The 17,681-nt window shown below is 39.4% G+C and overlaps 3 protein-coding genes across 4 annotated transcripts; 2 read left to right on the top strand and 1 right to left on the bottom strand.

The window, feature by feature from the left end:
• The first annotated feature begins 569 nt into the window (after positions 1-569).
• On the top strand, positions 570-2,413 carry LOC122415599 (venom serine carboxypeptidase-like). Its single transcript, XM_043427861.1, has 2 exons — positions 570-1,000; positions 1,201-2,413. Exons 1-2 carry the CDS (start codon positions 701-703, stop codon positions 2,311-2,313), a joined length of 1,413 nt encoding a protein of 470 aa, XP_043283796.1. The 5' UTR covers positions 570-700; the 3' UTR covers positions 2,314-2,413.
• A 381-nt stretch (positions 2,414-2,794) lies between these two features.
• Positions 2,795-14,038, top strand: LOC122415656 (zinc finger matrin-type protein CG9776-like). 2 transcript variants are annotated; one of them, XM_043427974.1, is made up of 9 exons: positions 2,795-4,118; positions 4,588-4,913; positions 5,445-5,582; positions 6,057-6,222; positions 6,303-6,481; positions 6,995-7,363; positions 7,671-7,776; positions 9,124-9,242; positions 10,969-14,038. In XM_043427974.1, the coding sequence occupies exons 2-9, from the start codon at positions 4,620-4,622 to the stop codon at positions 13,351-13,353; spliced, it is 3,756 nt and encodes a 1,251-aa protein (XP_043283909.1). In that variant the 5' UTR covers positions 2,795-4,118; positions 4,588-4,619; the 3' UTR covers positions 13,354-14,038. The 2 variants fall into 2 exon arrangements, with proteins under 2 accessions (XP_043283909.1, XP_043283910.1); XM_043427975.1 differs by lacking the exons at positions 2,795-4,118; positions 4,588-4,913 and having other exon boundaries at positions 5,577-5,975.
• LOC122415657 (ADP-dependent glucokinase) lies at positions 13,986-17,012 on the bottom strand. The gene is made up of 5 exons (XM_043427976.1): positions 16,500-17,012; positions 16,123-16,410; positions 15,896-16,032; positions 15,376-15,824; positions 13,986-15,284 (listed from the first exon to the last, which is right to left on the bottom strand). Exons 1-5 carry the CDS (start codon positions 16,826-16,828, stop codon positions 15,042-15,044), a joined length of 1,446 nt encoding a protein of 481 aa, XP_043283911.1. The 5' UTR covers positions 16,829-17,012; the 3' UTR covers positions 13,986-15,041.
• Between the last annotated feature and the right edge of the window lie 669 nt (positions 17,013-17,681).

Here is a 17,681-nt window from a genome sequence, read left to right as displayed (position 1 = left end):
TTCAACGCGAAATTTTTTCTGTTCGACTTTAATAGCCATTTTTAAAAGCTTGTCCGCAGATATTTTTCCTTATTTTATCCAAAAAAACCTTTTGTGTGTGCAGCGATCCGTTTGAATGATGCTTTCTATTTAAATAGCGAAAGAGCGATAACGAGCCGGAGGAATTTAACAGCTTGAAAAAAACGAGGAATTTTAATTAGCATTCGTAATGAAACTTTCTTGGAAAATGAGTTTAAGCCTTGAATTTTCGTTTCCTAATGTATTCAAATGTTTTTTCCGAATACCGACGAAAACAGTGATGTGCAAACGAGTATTTAAAGATTTTCTTGAAAAAATGCACAGCTGGGGAATTCCGAGGAAATGTTTCGAGTAAAAAACGTATGAGGAAATTCCGATCCGCGATTCTACGCTCTGAATTACATTCGTGACCGCGGTTGCGTTCTCTCATAGCTTCGTTCGCGTTGATGAGCAACGAGTTATTAATACGATAGCGAGTGATTTATACCCCCCGGCGACCTCTTGCTCTATCTCCCAACTTCTCTCTTCCTCCCTCTCTCTGGCGACACACATTTCCGCTTTCTTTATAAGCCTGAGAAGATGGAACAGTGGATCAAAGACAAATAAATTGGCGTTGTAAGCGCATCTTAGAATCGCGGTTAGCAGTGATTGAAAAAAAAATAATTAAAAAATTCGGAAAAATATGAATTTTCGAAAAGACCTCGATGCGCTTTTCATTCTCATCGTTCTCGTAAGCTTCCTCGGCAACGTTGCTTATTCTTATGCGAGAAGAACACGCTCCAGGGGAGGCGGGCACAATAACTCGGACCCTGGAGAACCACTTTACCTCACGCACCTTTTGGAGGCTGGCCAGGTCGACTCCGCGAGGAGGCAAGCCGAAGTGGATCGTCGATTGATGCTCAACGTCAAAAGCTACGCTGGCTACTTCACCGTTAATAAGACCTTCAATTCGAACTTGTTCTTCTGGTATTTCCCGGCTAAGGTAAAAGATTTTTTTTCCATTTATCCACCAGCGGCCTGGGAATTGTTGGATTGAGATTTTTTTAATTTTCATTGAATTTATCATTTGATATTGAAATTTCGTGAGTGGGAATCCACCGAATGTTGTAGAAATTTAAAAAACAGAAGAAAATGGAAAATTCGATGACTGAGTGATAAAATAAAATGTAAAAATGTTTGCAGGATAATTCAGCGAGTGCTCCGGTGGTGTTGTTCCTCGAGGGCGGTCCCGGAGTGACGTCGATGTTCAGTTTGTTCGAGCAAAATGGTCCTTTCTCGGTGGAAACGGGTGAGAGGTTGGTGAGCCGTCGAGAGTCTTGGACGAACAAGCACAACGTGATTTACATCGACAACCCGGTCGGTTCGGGGTACAGTTTCACGGAGGACGAGGCAGCATTGCCGACGACGCAGATCCAGATAGGAGAGGAGCTGCGAATCGCGATGGTTCAATTTTTCCAGCTGTTTCCTGCGCTCCGTTCCAACGATTTTTTCGTAACCGGCGAGTCGTACGCCGGTAAATTCGTACCAGCGGCCACCTACGCGATCCATTTGTACAACGGGGATGCGGAGAAGGAGAAAAAGATTAATTTGAAGGGAATGGCGATCGCGAACGGTTACACGGACCCGGTAAACCAGCTAATCTACGGGGATTATCTCTACGAGATTGGCCTCATCGACGCGAACGGCAGGAAGCAATTCCTGGAGCTCGAGAAGCAAGGCAGGGACCTGATCCTCCAGCATCAACACGCCGCGGCGTACGACGTCGTCGCAAAACTGGTCGAAGGCGAGGGCTCTCTTTTCAAGAATTTAACCGGGTATAACGCCGCGTTCAACATCCTCGAGATCAACGACCCGGTGAGGCTCGAAGCCGCCTTCGGCTGGGTCGAACGTCCCGAGATACGTCGCGCTCTCCACGTCGGCAACAATTCTTTCGTACCTTTTGCCGAAAAAGTATCGAACCGCCTTAAGAACGACGTTACCCAGTCCCAGGCTGACCTCGTCGCTGCTCTCCTCGAGCACTATCGAGTCCTCATCTACACCGGCCATCTCGACGTCGTTTGCTGTTACTCCTCGGTCCAAAATTACCTTCAAAAATTGTCATGGTCCGGAGCCGAGGAATTCAAAACCGCTAAGAGGGAATTCTGGCGTGTCACCGACGGCGATCTCGCCGGTTACATAAAAAAAGCCGGCAACCTTCGCGAAGTCCTCGTCAGGGAAGCTGGACACTTGTCCTCTCGCGATCAACCACAATGGACTCTCGAACTCTTGGAAAAATTCACTCACGGATCTCTTTAGACTCGGAGCGCTGCGTATCAATGCTCCATTCGAGCGAACCGTTTTTTTATCTTTTACAAGGATACTGAGAAAAAATAAATAATCGAGCCTCAAATCAAAATTTTTATCTCCGATCGTCGCTTTGTCAGAACACACGATTTGACAAAACGAAAAGTCCCGAGGGGGAGATACGAGGGAGACCCGAAAATCCATAAATTTCACGAGTTTTTATAACGGCAGAAAGAACCAGTAGAAACAATTCCACTCATTTAATTTTTATTTGAGATTGAATCTCGAATAAAATCGAACGAAACGAGCACTATGTCATCGCGTAGCAGAGTATAGCGAGAAGTTGATTTTTTTCTCGTTTCAAGTTATTTTAAGATGATGGATCAGTCGGTAATCACAACCGTGAGTGCGACAGAGATAGCTGCAAATTTTGAAAAGGAAATTTTTCCACATCGTTCGTCTGATCGAAAAAATAAAAATGTCATCGAATTTTTGCGATCGTGCTGCGTACGATGACATTTTTATTATTTTAATCGGACGAACGATGTCAAAGAGTTTTAATTTCAAAAATTCGAGGTGTGATTACCGACTGATCCATCATCTTAAGGAGAATCTCTGAATTCTGTGAATTCATAATAAGATAAGAAAAAAAAAATGATTTCCAAGCGAGATCAAAATTATGTGAATCTGCGCACTTGCAGACGAATCGAACGAACGTGCTTTATCGATCCCAGCATTTTCCAGGTACATAAAGGATTTAATAAACTGAAGGAGTAGAATCACACATTTCAACTGCTTAGTCTTACGAGATCGCAATTATGTTTACGTATTGCGATACATTTTTTGAATAAAGTAACAATGCTCGTAGCCTTTGACACGTGCCGTACTGACCGTACGTCGAATGAAAGTATATTACGCACCTATAGGGAAGGAAAGTAGGCTACTTCAAACTGCAGGCAGAATTGTCGTGGGCAGAAGCGTGGCAGAAGCACGCGGTTTAGACTAATTTCACTGTAGTAAACTACGTTTACTACACGGTGCTTTTATTCCGGTTTTGTATACAAACGGGTATATTTATATACATATCAATGGATGTGTATTTTGTATATCTATATTAATATAACTAAACCAGATTAAGCGAGCGCCGTGTAAACGTATAGTCTCCCGCTTTTTGCCAGCAATTTAAGAGTATGGATCAGTCGACTAACCTCACTTGGAATTTTTGAAATTGAAATTCTCTGACACGGTTTAACCGATTAAAAAAAGGCTCTGTCAGCCTACGCAGAACGATGGCAAAAATCGACTGACAGAACCTTTTTTTAATCTGTCAAACTGTGTCAAAGAATTTCGATTTCGAAATTTGCAGCTATCTCTCTCGCACTCACGGTTGCGATATACTGACTGATCCATCCTCTTGTAACCTCGATCGGCAAAAAGAAATTTACTGGCTAGGTCGGTAATTAAATAATTTTTTAAATAAAGCGGTTTACATAAAACAAAAAGTGTGTTTTGCCTTTTTTGAAATTGATCTAAAAGAAGATATATCGGTCACATATGAAGTAACATTTGAATTTCCAAAATGAAACGCTCGAGCGTGGGGACGAGCAAGGTAACGATAAAAACGCGGGACCAAGTACCGACGTTCGGTTTTTTCTAGTCGAAGTAACTATAGTTCTTGGTTTGTTCGCTAGAGCACTGAGTCCCATACAAATTCCAAATCGTCGTCTATTGTACAGTCAATTATTCAATGTTCCGTCGGGCATGTTTTAATAGTTTAACACGCATTTCACCATCGGTTTCTTCGAGTTGAATTTTCGGTAAATAAATATTGAATAGATTTGATTTATTAACTAAACACGTAATACTGAGTTCTGATTTGATCCAATGTTATTTGATGGACATATGTCGATCGTTCGGAACGAGGGATCGGTCGGGAGGGTGGCTAACAATTGAGCGAGCGGATAGTTATTTTAGCGGCGTTAGACCGCATAAAAGATTCTACTCGGCCGGACGGTTTATTCCATTACATATATCCGTAATGGCCGCAATTCCTCGATCCTCATATTATCGTAGTTTCTCATTCGATTTCGAGATTTTTGGCAAATGACAATGTTTCTCTGTTGTACGGTCGAAATTTTTTTGCTATTTCGCATGTCAGTATTGTTAGGGAAGATTCTTATTCGGCCTTGGTCGCGGTGTGAAAAACTCTTCGACCATCGACTCGCATTCACTTTCTGTCACTTCGTGATAAATCACTTGTCAAATCTTTAAATTTTCTCTTCGCAGGAATCAGTACTTGAACAGTCATAACACAAACGATGGAGTCTGAATCAAGACGCAAGGGGCCCCGAAGCCCTAGTGTCGATTCTGAGGATTCTTCTCCGCATAGAAGGCGATCTAGAAAATATGATAGATCTCCTTCACCCCGGCGATCCAGATATAGAAGATCGAGATCTCGTGACAGAAGATCCGGTTCCAGAGAAAGAAGAAGAAAAGAGTCCAGCCGATCTCAGGATTGGAAACAACAAGTTTCTCAGCCAAATCAACCTCCGGCACCTCCTGCTAGTGCTACTCCTACCGGATATGCTCCTCCGGTCCATAATCAATACCAGGTAACAAAACTGCCTATAAAAAAATTTCACCAGAGTCAAAAAACTTTGGTAGGACTCATATTCCAACATAGACATTGTACTGCAATGATATAAATGTCATACGCGAATAAACTGACTGAAGTTGAATCATTTTGGGTACCGATTGAGTTGAAATTGATCAACTATCTGCGTAGCATAAATTTTTTTTTCTCACAATTTATTGTAGTGAAAATTGAAAAATTATGATAAAAATAGTGACCAAAAAAATTGAATACTTCCTGAAACATTATAAAAATGATTTATTTAATGAAAAATAAATGGACAATGGAAAAGCAAATTCAGAATTTAAAATATTAGGAAGTTGGAACATATTTTAAGATCTTAGTTTTGAAAAAATATGAACTAGAAATCTGTTATTCTAGAAAGTAATTGAATGAAATTTTTATTTATCCCAAATGATACAGTTTTGTGATTGTTTGAAAAACTACTCGACTGGTGGAAAAGAAAATTTTACATTATAGTTCAGCTAGTGAATAAATATTCCTGTTACAGGCCCCGCTGCCACCAAACACCAGTCAACCGCCACCACCAATTCCAGCCTACAATCCGGCTTACAATAATTACACTTACCCGTACAACCAAGGATATGATTACACCTATCAACAACCGCCGCCCACTGGTTATCGAAGCGTAAGTTGGATTGTTTTTTTCAATCATCGTCTATCAAATAGAAAACAATATATTACCAAATTTTTGCGCATTATGTTCGTTGTATCATCGTTAAGGGAGTGTCAATGTGAAGTCCTGCCTCTTGATTTTTTAATCGGCTTACTAAAACATTGATAAAGCAATTGCTGAGCGTACTTTGATCTATGAAATTTTGATCATATTGATAAAAAAAAAATGTTACGCTATCGCCGTTTTGAGACCGTTGTTTTGTCTCTTAAAAACAATGTAAGTATACACATTTCTAAAATGAAAGAAAAAGCGCGCGATTTATATATTCTGTGAATGGGAGTGCCGAGTGACCGGCTAGAACGTGTAAACATGTGCTCGATGTCCCATTTGTGGACGAGGGAAAAGGTAAGGGGACATCGGAAACAAATGGCGTAGCATGTATATGAAAGAACGAAAAAAATTAGCGGCAATTTTCATTTTTCTCAGGATTATCCACCGCCGAACTGGTCGTCAGGACAAGTTCCATACAACAATCAACAAACAGCACCACCTTTACCAACTATAACTCCACAACATACTGGAAGAAACGTTGAAAGTAGCTCGACTGGATTGCCTGTAGTTTCCTCGCGACCGGAAGATGCTAAGAAAGAAGGTAAGAAGAGACTTGTTAGTTAAACCATCAAAACTGACTATCACAAGTCGGACGTACATTGAAATAATAATTATGGACAGCTATCGCAGCCGAAGCTAAACAACAAAAAGCAACGCTGGCTAAACAACGCGAGGAATACGTCAAGAAATCGACAATCCTGCAACGAGAACTGGAAACTTTACGTCAACAATGCGACGAGATTGGAAAAGAAGGTGGACGAGAGAATAATCGTATTATCAAGGAAAATCAAAAGTTACAGGTAATTGAATAGTATCTATTATCCCATATTTGAAAATGTGTGTTCAGCCGCTGGAAGGAAGGAAACTCGTCATCAACGTTTGAATACATCCAGCGCGATGTAACGTAATTTATACTTATTTTTCTTTCTCTTCGTTTTTTTTTCGTTTGCATGGCGAATTCATTTGTTTGTTTATTCAAGATTTAGGATCCTTTTTTAAAAAATAGAACACACAAATAAACTTGCCCTAGAAGAATACACAACGAACTAGATGACGGTTTCCTAATGCGGAACTTCAATCCGCATAACCTTGAAAAATGGTTCCTTAATTATAAAATGAAAATGAGGGAGAAGCTAATCGTCACTATTTATTATCGGGATGGTCTTGAAGCGGGAGGGGGAGCTCTCGATATCTTTTGCTCTTACCCCCTCTCGGTTAAAACAGTGGGGTCGCTATTTTGACATTTACCCGATTTTATTATTTGTTGATTCACAGCGAGAAACGAAAATATAAAACAATCTCATTGCTTGCAGATCGAGATACAAAATAAAATGAAGACGATTCACAATGTTATTGACATGCTTACGGGCATAATTGGAGATAAAGTAACCGTCGATGATCTGCGGATTAAATTTAAATCTGAATCCACGGTGAAACGTGTCAAAAGTCCGAAAGAAGAGTTCCCGAAAGGCAAGTCGGAATCTCCAACAAAATCATCCGATTCCGAGAAAGAGGCGAAAATCGATAGAGAGAGAAAATCGTTCGAAGATGCCAAACCTATGTATAATTTCGTCCACTATGATCCCGAAATGCATTGGTGTAAAATTTGCGATATCTTTCCGAAAACAGCGAAGGAATACTTGAATCATCTGCACACTAACGAACACAAAACTGCTTGCTTGGTGAGTTACGTAATACGACATATAAGTTCCATTTACTCCAATTGTCTCACATCAGACATATGAAACGAAGACATACATTATGCGCGTTAGCTGGTTTCAAAATTATTATACCTATATACTTATACTTATTTCTCTGAATTCAAAGTCCTCGTAGAGATTTGTTCAAGTCATGAAATCTAGTCAATTAGATTACAATATTTTTTACACAAGGAACCAATTTTCGTGATCTTCCCATCATTATGAATGTCCTCAATGTCTTGGTAGCTATTGATCAGTGTTATGACTGTGTCTTCGAATTCGCGAATAGGAACGCAAGATCGTAGATATGCCATGGCATGAGAGGAATGGCGAGGAAGCTGAAAAACACGTGCCCGAGTATCCAGGACTACCGACCAAACGAACACCGATAAAAGGTACAATTATATTTCAATGGATTTTTACTAATTAGTATACAATTCCGTAGCTTTTGCACCGACACATATGTGTGTCGTCCGGGTATGTATTGAAGAACTTCCGGCCAGCGCCGATGAAAGTTACCTGACAAATTTTCCAGCTGCTCGGTGGGATTGCTATTAGTCATCACGAACGCTTGCAAAATATGAGACAAAGCGATTTATTCAACGCGAAATAGAGCATTTATTTATTTTTCTAATCCACCTAATTGTCGTAGAATCAGACTAATGGATCTCCCGCTGTAGCAGCCAAAAATTTTTCCAGCAATATATTCCGAATGAAAATATCGAAGATCCTTGATCGAATATTGAAGAAAGAAAGATTGGATTTTTTCTAAGCGGGTTCGTAAGGTTGCGAGTGCGAGAAATTTTGCTCTGCCTATTTTTTCCATCTAACGCAATTTAGGTGCACAACTACTGAGAATCAGGATGACAACGAAACACACCATTTATCTCGTTCCCCCTTAAATGAGCGGTGGTGAATCAACTGATGTGAAAAAAAAAATTATTGAAATATCACGATGTGTGAAATTACAACGTGTTTATCTTGTGCAAGATAGTGAATGACATTCCCTGAATTGGTAGAATTCAAATTCCGCCAAGATTCGTCGTGTTCCATCAAACAGTGTACAATTTAGTATTACATATCGTTATTTTTTCCATGTTGATGGAAAATATGAAATGTACAATATGTCGTAATTGTCTGGTCGTCGAGCTACAGTTTCTTCCTTGAACGAAGAACTATGGATGGTGTACGCGATGAAAACTTTGAAGAAAGACGAACAAAATATCGGCTGAGCAGAGACGCCATTCGAGAGTATACTAACACCGGGATAATCTTACGATGAAACAAGAAGCGTTGAATGATTTTTATTTAAAAAATTATCGACTATCAGCCAAATGCAGTATATTCAAACGAGAAATGCGATACAAATGTTTGATCAATTATGCTAAACTAATTATCTTGTGAATATGTTATGTAATTAATAATTGTACGTTGCAAGTTGAATTGTCATTCAATAAAAATAAATTCCTTCCGAATCGTCCTCTATTCCAGGAGTCATCTTCGCGAGGAATTCGTGCGTAACGCAATGCGTAATATCGAGAGAAAGAGACTGAAAGAGAGAGAGAGAGCGAATGGGAGAAAGCAATATGTTATGAAAAACGTCATTTAACATTACTATCTTTGTTTTCAGTGACTTGAGTGTGTCGCGGCAGAGCACAAGGTCATTCTTTATGAACTTACCGAATTCTTCAAACGTTTACGAAGCCACGGTTTTGTCTGATCTTCAATCATTCTTGTTATAGGTTTACAATTCTTCAGTGCGGCGACTTCATGGTACTGCAAACTCTGCAACTCTTGGATCGGCGATCTTCATTGCGCGAGTCTGCATCTGAAGTCGAGAAAACACTCGGAAAATTTTGCCGTAAGTATTTCTGTCATTAAAACTCACAATAGATAATGAATTAGGAATGTAAAATAGATATCAAAAGCCTCTCCGTTAGAAAAATCAATTTTGGAAATTTATCATAAACTATAGAATCGATTAATTGGTCAACTGGTAAACTTTTTTCAGTTTTCGTGCCAAAACTGGTACGAGCCAATAAGTTATCGAAATACATGAAAATTTGTTTCTGGTGGTTTCCGAGGTTGCTCATTCCATTTTCAAACTTAGTTTTCACTTAGCTACCCCTAGAAGGGGTGAAAAATTCGAGTTGTGAAAATTTCATGTCATATGACATAAGAACTTGCAAGTGAAAAATCTAAAAAGTCCACTCTTGGTATTCACAACTTAACAAATAGCGAATTTGTTTTATTTCGATAAAAGAGTCTGGTGCCCTAACAAACATACATTTTTTATGTAATATAGCAAACACTTTTCATTGGAAAATCTAACAATTTCACGCTCAACTCTCGATTTTCACCCCTTTCAAGTGTAGCAAGGTAAAAATTAAGTTCAGAAATGGAATTAGCGACTCAAAAAACCTTTGTATACAAATTTTTATCGAAATCGGTTAAAAATTAATAACGTTATTTTAATATGTACACTAGGGTGGTGGTCGTTATTTGGGGTCAAAATTTATTTTACCCTTTCCGCCCCCTAAATCGGTTCGAAATACTTAAAAAGTAATGCTGTAATTTTTTTAGATTTTTAAAACAATGCTTAACCCTCGACCACGGGTGTTGAAGTTTTCCGTTTAAAATATATGGGATTTTCCTGCGTTTGTGGTCACAATTTTACTGTGTGCCTAAATATGTTTGGGAAATCTTGAAATTTTCAGAAATTACTTTACAAGCATGTTGCTACACGGGAAAAATTTCCAAAGCTCCTACCCTCAAAATGTTGTATAGCATCACCATACTAACCCATCAATACGCAAAATTATATTGGCGTTTTTAATTAAAAAGTCAAGAATTTTTCACGTTTTTTTTTCTTTCAAATCGATTTTCGTTATTGTTGCTGCATTTAAATAACCATATTATCGCCAGCAAAGGTGTTCTTAATGTCTGACCTTTTCAGAACACTGGTTATAAACATTTTTTTCTCTCTGAGTTTTTCCAAGACGGTGGTTTTTGCAAAATAGCATGATGCAAATTTTCATGATTTTTTTTCTCGAAAATGATCAAGTTAACAAAAAAATGTTAGAAACAAAAAGTACTGAGAATCATCTAAAGAATACGTGTGATTCTTTTCAAAAATTTTCTAGCTATCTTTGCATTTTTCAAATATGACAATTTTTTGAAAAATTCCAAAAATTCTGAAAAAAACTCACACGTATTCTGTGAATGATTCTAAACATTTTTTGTTATATATAAAATTTTATTGTTAAGTTGAAACTTTTTGAGAAAAAAATTATGAAAATGGAAAACTTCAACCCCCGTGATCGAGGGTTAAGCATTGTTTTAAAAATCTACAAAAATTACAGCATTACTTTTTATGTATTTCGAACCGATTTAGGGAGCGGAAAGGGTAAAACAAATTTTGACCTGAAATAACAACGACCAGCCTAATGTAAATATGATACAATACCAGCCAACCGGTTAAATAGCTCGTCCGCAAATATGAAATATGATTATAATTTGTATGGCAATCGTCGATCAATATTCAATGGGGTGAATTGCTTAAATTTGAAATTTTTTCTCATTTCTAGCATTTCGTAGAGCAAAATCCTCATTGGGAAACCGATTGGATGGCTGATCGTGAGAGGGCATTCTCGGAGGAGAGACGCAAACAGTTGCAGCTAGAACTTCATAAACAAAAAGATGAAGAAGCAGCAGCAGCTGCTGCAGCGGCAGCGGCAGCCGCAGCCGCAGCTGTAGCACCTCCAGCGAAGTCAAAGAAATCGAAGAAATGGAAAAAGAACAAGAAAAAGTCAAAGAAGCGAAAAAATCGTAGCAGCGCGAGTGATTCGACGAGCGATACTGAGAACACCGAATCAGACTCTGATCATGATATATCGAAGAGTATTCGCGTCGCAATGAGAAACAAGATGAAAGCTTCGACGCAAGCAATATTGAACGAGGAAATTGATTATCAAGGGATTAAATTGAAGGGGAATTGGGCTCAGGTGGCACAGATTAAGACACCAGCGACTCCGGAAATGCCACCGCCTGAAAACGATGACAGACAGTTGTTGAATTCGATCAGAGAAAAGCTCAAGGCAAAACAGGAGGAAGAGATGAAAAACAGCAATAGCAGAAAGCAGAGTGTGGAAAAACTTGTAATATCCCCGCCCCCGACACCGAAAGAGGAAATCAAAACGAATTCCAACAAAAAATTAGTAGAAGGTTTAGATGCTTGGGGTCCAAAGGAACCACCGAAACCCTTCTGGATAAAAAAAGACGAGGAAAAGTCGCAACCACCTCAACAAACGGCGGGAACAGTGAGCAAATCTGTCGACATACCGAAACCAGAAGAGATGCCGAAACCACACATGGGATTCTGGACAAAACAGCAAGTGAATATGTCGGTGAAGCCTCCGGAAACAAAAACAACGATATCTCCGGAAAAAGAGGAAGAGCCGCGAGAGCGAGGAAGTGACCGGAGCGATCGTTACAAGGACGAGCGAGATCGGAAATACGATCGCCGCGACGATAAGTACGAAAGATCGGATCGATATGAAAGGAGGAGAGGAGGCAGCGGAAGGGATCGAGACCGTGAGAGAGACCGCGATCGAGACGATTATTACGACGATCGACGAAAAAGTAGATATTCCAACGATTCACCGCGTCGTGAAAAAAATTGGCGAGAGAGCCCGAAGCGATCTTACGACAAGTATAGCAGTAGTAAAGACAGCGGCAGACGAGAGGACAATAATTCGTCGAACGACGAGTCAAAATTTGAGAAGAAGACGAACGAATCAGCCACAAAATTGAAGAAGGGAAATAGCTCGCAATCGAAAAAAACTGCTCCACCACCGACAAAGGGTAAGCTACCTTTTATCGGACGTTTACCATTGTTCAAGAAGAAAAATGAAGAGCCAAAGATTGAGAAAGCCGATATAGCACCGCTTCCTTATCAACAGAGTAAATTCGAGGACACGCCAAAAGTACCAAGCGATATAATAAATCCTCCTGGGGTTGTTCACATTACCAAGCTCGCGACACCCGTCAATCTCAACAACAGCATTCCAGTCAAAGTAGTACCAGCTCCCATCAAGATTCTCGTAGCTCCTCCGCCTCCGACGCTCCATAACGACGTGAAGAACTCGGTGCAAGCTCCGCTTCCGAGTCAACAAGTTGTCGATATGGATATCGAAGACCAATCCGAGGAAACGATCATAGAAGAGCCGGTGATTGAGCAGCAGAAGCAACAGCAACAGAAAAACACGGAGCCTACTCCTCCGATTGAATTACCATCTTTACCGCCTCATCCTCCCCCACCGGCTATCAACAGACCTCCACCCCCTTTCCAATCGCCTGTCGTTCCTCAAGCACCTCTACCTCAAATTTTACCACAAATTCCACCTCAAATTCCGACGCAACCAGTTTTCACCCCGAACCGGCCTCCGCCTTTCATCGCCACAGCTCCTCCTCCTCCATTTGTTCCAGCAGCTACTGCTAAATTTACAGTAAGGCCACCAACGCATACCCATTCTTCTTACGTGACGCCACATGACGGTGCGGCTCTCGCAGCAGCCGCCGCTTCTTATGCCCAGGCTCACGGTAATCCACCACCGCCGATTACCCCGACCGTTGATACGACTACGGACATTGCTGATATTCCCGAACCGGCAGAAAAACGACCCGATCCCAGCATGCCCTTGCCGGACGATCTTCAAGAAGCTCTCAATATAATATTCCCAAAAGAGGAGACACCCGAAACGAAAACGTTGTCGAATCAAGCCACGATATTGCCCGATAACAATCTTATGTACGCCTCCATGTACAGTATCCTCGGTTGCGTTGGTTACGGCCCGGAATACATGGATATTCCACCACCCGAAATAACACAAGCAGATACCGATACCGAGGCACAGCCCGGACCCGATGATTTACGAATGCTCGGCATCGACGAAGGCGACACGATATTTTAATCACTTTGCATTATTACATTTAGTTTTCTTTCCCAACAGTATCTGCGGAAGGGGGGAGAGGGGGGGGGGCTGGGACCACGGAACAGAGAGTGGTTATTGTCAGTCGGAAAAAAAATTATTTGAGCCTTTTTTCAAAAGTATATCAAAGTGTCCTTGGCTTCGTCACTGACAGAAAAGTTTGTTTGTGGAATATTATACTTCTTACGCGTTACAGCGATGAGTTTTAATTGATCGAACGTTAATGATTCAGGAAAAAGAATGAAAGCAAAATGTTACTCATACGATTGAAATGTTACTATTCATTGCTCGATGATTTCGCCTCGCATCGAAACACCGCGACGGACATTCCTAACTGCTACAATGATTTTTTTCTTATTCCAGTGTCATTAACATCTTTTATTTTTAACAATTGAGAACCAAGTAAAAACATGTCCCTGGATAAGAGTATAAATAAAACTACGCAAACGTCACGGAGTTTTTCGTTCTCCTATATTTTGTTGAATGCTCCAACGAAATTCATGAAAAATATACTTTGATCGCTATGCTGTGTCTGTCAAGATAAACAAAAACTGTTAATTACATACGGACATCAAAATCGATAATGGGGATACGAAAAATGAAATATCGTCTTCTTAACAGTCATGTATATCATAAACTTTATTAAAACCGAATGAAAAATCGATGATATCAGCATTGAGCCGTCGTCCTATATTTTTTTCGTTCGTCTTTTCAATATATATATATATTGACTTCAATGATGCTTTGCATCGGTGATAGTTAAGTAACAGGGCGTCATACGCTTCAAAAAAACATGCAAAACCATAATGATTTTTACAATAATTCTGCCGAGCCATTTTGCATGAATTATCATTGTTTTTTTTTAATAATTTAATGAGTTATAAAAAGATCGAGTATTGTTCTTTTCATTCACTATATTTACGAGCTTGATCGATTAATTAGGCAGTAAAAGTGTAGCGTAGGAATGAACGCGAGTGTGACTTAAATTCTCCGACTTATCATTAAGTCAGCAAAGATCGAGAGTTTCTTTGTCATCGAGCAACTTTAAAAAACCAATTTAAACTCTCTGAAAAACATGTACATGGATTGAAGCTTGGTGGGCTTATAATTAAATCATATCACATTACAACATCAACCGATCTCTGTAACAGACACGTCTTTCCGCGATGTGATTTTTTTTTTTTTTATTTACGATTCGTCAGTCGTATCGTCTGTCAATATTTATATTTTCGTATGGCACGTAAGTGGCGCTATTGAACGTCTATCAAACACGTTTACATTGATAAAATTTATCCTCGTCACTCAATAACAAATAATTAAGTTCTGTAACATTTTTCGTCACTTATACACGAAAAATGACAATTCTTCACGGTTATCCCGAATAACGTACTTACAAATAAATAGACTTCGTGATTTAACATTTTCAGCCAAATAAAAATTATTTGAAAAAACGAAATTCTAATAAATTCATCGATTTTGTTGAGTGTCATCGTGCACTTTTGGCGGATGAGGCATCCAATTTTGGAATGATTTTGTTTCGTTATGTGGAAGAAATGCAAGTTTTGCAAGGCTTACTTTCATCTATGAGTAGAACGGTGTTTGAATGCGAAAATCGCAACCGCAAATCTAGCAAAAAATCGTTAGGCCGATATGTTTATTTTCTTTTCGTTTTATATTTGCAAAACAAGCCCAGCACTCGAGATGTTGTCCCCACCACCAGCAGTCTGACTCGCTTCGGTGCAAACTAAAACTGGTGCTACGCAAACTTCGACGCTTATCTTATCGTTCTGAATGTTGATTAATTCATCCCAGCAAGATACCGGTTTTTCACTGTTTAGCGGTATTCGAGTGCCGGAATTTATCGATGTTGAGAAACTGTCATCCATTATAAGCGTAGCTTTACGAAGGTCAACCTGAAAACCAGAAATCAGACGAGTAAAAAATATTGCATAACGTTACTTTCACTTGGGGTGATCATGCATTGATTAGTGACTCGACTATTACGTTATTCGTTCCGCACACGTGACGATGAGCAGTTAACGAAGCTTTCGCTGCAGCAGCCATCATATTTTTCCACGATGATTTTTTCACAGTCATTATTGCTTGATAGGCCAGTGTATGGACATGTATTCTTGTCAATTCTCTTGAATCTTTCAATGAAGAACTCCTGGTTCTAATTAACTTGTAGAGTACTCTCATGTAATCCAATATTTCGGCAACTCTCGGGGTCGCGTCGGCAACAAGTGAAATGTTTCCATAAAACATGGAATTGTATAAATTAACAATCTCTTGTTCATTCATACCCAAACTATCGGCATATGGAATTACGAAGTCTCGTAAATCGAAAAGTAAGCCTTCCTGTGCAATCGAGGCCATTTCAAAATGTATTCTCGTTGTTAACGGCTGACTTCTCATTTGATTTTGCACCTGGGCTAATCGGCTTCGACGAATACCTGCAAATCCATTCATTTTACCATGTCCAAATGCACTTGGTATATTAATACCGATTATTGTTTTTATCTACCTTCTGGGAATGGATAATTGTCCATCATTTGCAGTCCGCTAACTACAAACAAGTCTGGTTGGAAATCTAACAACTCTGTATCAAAAACTTCCAGCGAGCTCAATGTTGGATTATTATGGTCATTGTGAAGTATATATCTGCAAAAAACGAATTTTTATGCTTGAATAAAAAATTGATAGCACATTTTGAAAGATGGTAATGTTGAAATATTGAAAAAAAAATGGTACCTATTGGCCCTGGTGCTTGTATAAGGCCCCCAAACTTCTCCGTGCTTATATTCCAAAATAAGATGGATATCGTCATGATCTACTTCACCTCCAACGACTCTTATAGACTCAGGAATCATTTGACGCAATGATTTAGTCATTTTGGAAGCGATAACAACATCACATCCTTCTTTGGCGAATCTAAGAGCCATGATAGGGGCATTGCCGCCAATGGACGAATAAGACGATGGGAATGATCTTGCTTTTGCTACGAGTTCATCGAATAATGTTTCATTCGTCATATATCGCCTAAGAATGGAAATTAACGAAATAAACGTCAAGTCATGTCCGTGAGGAAGTTTTCTTTGCATATCAATGAAAAGTATCGGATGACTTACTCGGCGGCGGCTCCGTGTCGGAAATAATATGCAAAACTCTTCAAGAGTTCTTTTTCAGTCTTAATCTCATTAAAATGCTCCGGTTGTCCAATATTTGGAGAATAATGCAACAAGTATTTAGCGTCGATATATACATCGGTGCAAGCACCGTAACCAAGGGCAACCTTGGGCTTAACCGATATCGTATGTTTAGTTTCGAGTTTCTCAAGTCCGTTCAATATCGACGTTAAACGATTCTGTAAGTCGTCGTCTGTTTTTCTGTAATAAATCGCTACAAGTACGACGAAGAACGTCAGGAATGTACCGCATTTCAAACCTCTGTATCCCATTTTCGTCTGTCACCAATCTCGTTTTTTTACGCGAATATAACCTCAATACGTCCAAACGAAAACAAATCACCCCACTGTCAGTCACTCCGGTTACTCCGCACAAAATCCGCAATGGACACACGCTGCACACTGCCACCGCACCGACTGAACGACTGATACAGTGATACGTTCAGGACCCAGCACCCAGCCAGCCAGCCGCCCCAGCACCAAGCAGCACCATCACCTCTCGCCGCCGCCTCTCGAAACTACGCCTTTCCAGCCGATATAGTGGTGCAACATCGTTGCATGTGTGCGGTGAAAATCGAAACTTACATTTTGCTCTGTTGGAGCATTACACGAAAAGCATCAGTATATTATAGTTAAGGATATATTGCACAGGCGATACAATGTTGCCATGCTAAACCATGCTAAAAACATAAAAAAATTCAAAATGATCAGAATTTTATAAAATTTGGTGAACATATTCTTTAGTGCCAAATTTGACAATACAAATTTTTTAAGATTTTTCTTCTGTACAGTTATCGAGTAATTGATCACTAAAGTTCACGTGTATAAGCATAGCGTTTCCATATATATATAGGTATACATTGCGGGCATAAGAAATCTGCTTTAATGCGTAATTACTTGATAACTAAACAGAAGAAAATTTTGAAAAAATTTGTGTTTTCGCACTTGATGTTGAAGAACATTATCACCAAATTTGATCAATTTCTAATTATTTCGACTTTTGTATCATTCACCCTTAAATACAATAAACTTATTAACCTTGAATGAATACTTTTTTAATTAATTGAAAGTATTGAAACTACACAAAAAAAAATCCGATAAAAATAAGAGTTAAAAATAATTATGA

This window comes from Venturia canescens, chromosome 9 (assembly GCF_019457755.1).
Source record: "Venturia canescens isolate UGA chromosome 9, ASM1945775v1, whole genome shotgun sequence".
In the NCBI taxonomy this organism is placed as follows: domain Eukaryota; kingdom Metazoa; phylum Arthropoda; class Insecta; order Hymenoptera; family Ichneumonidae; genus Venturia; species Venturia canescens.
This window is presented reverse-complemented; position numbering and strand designations above follow the sequence as displayed.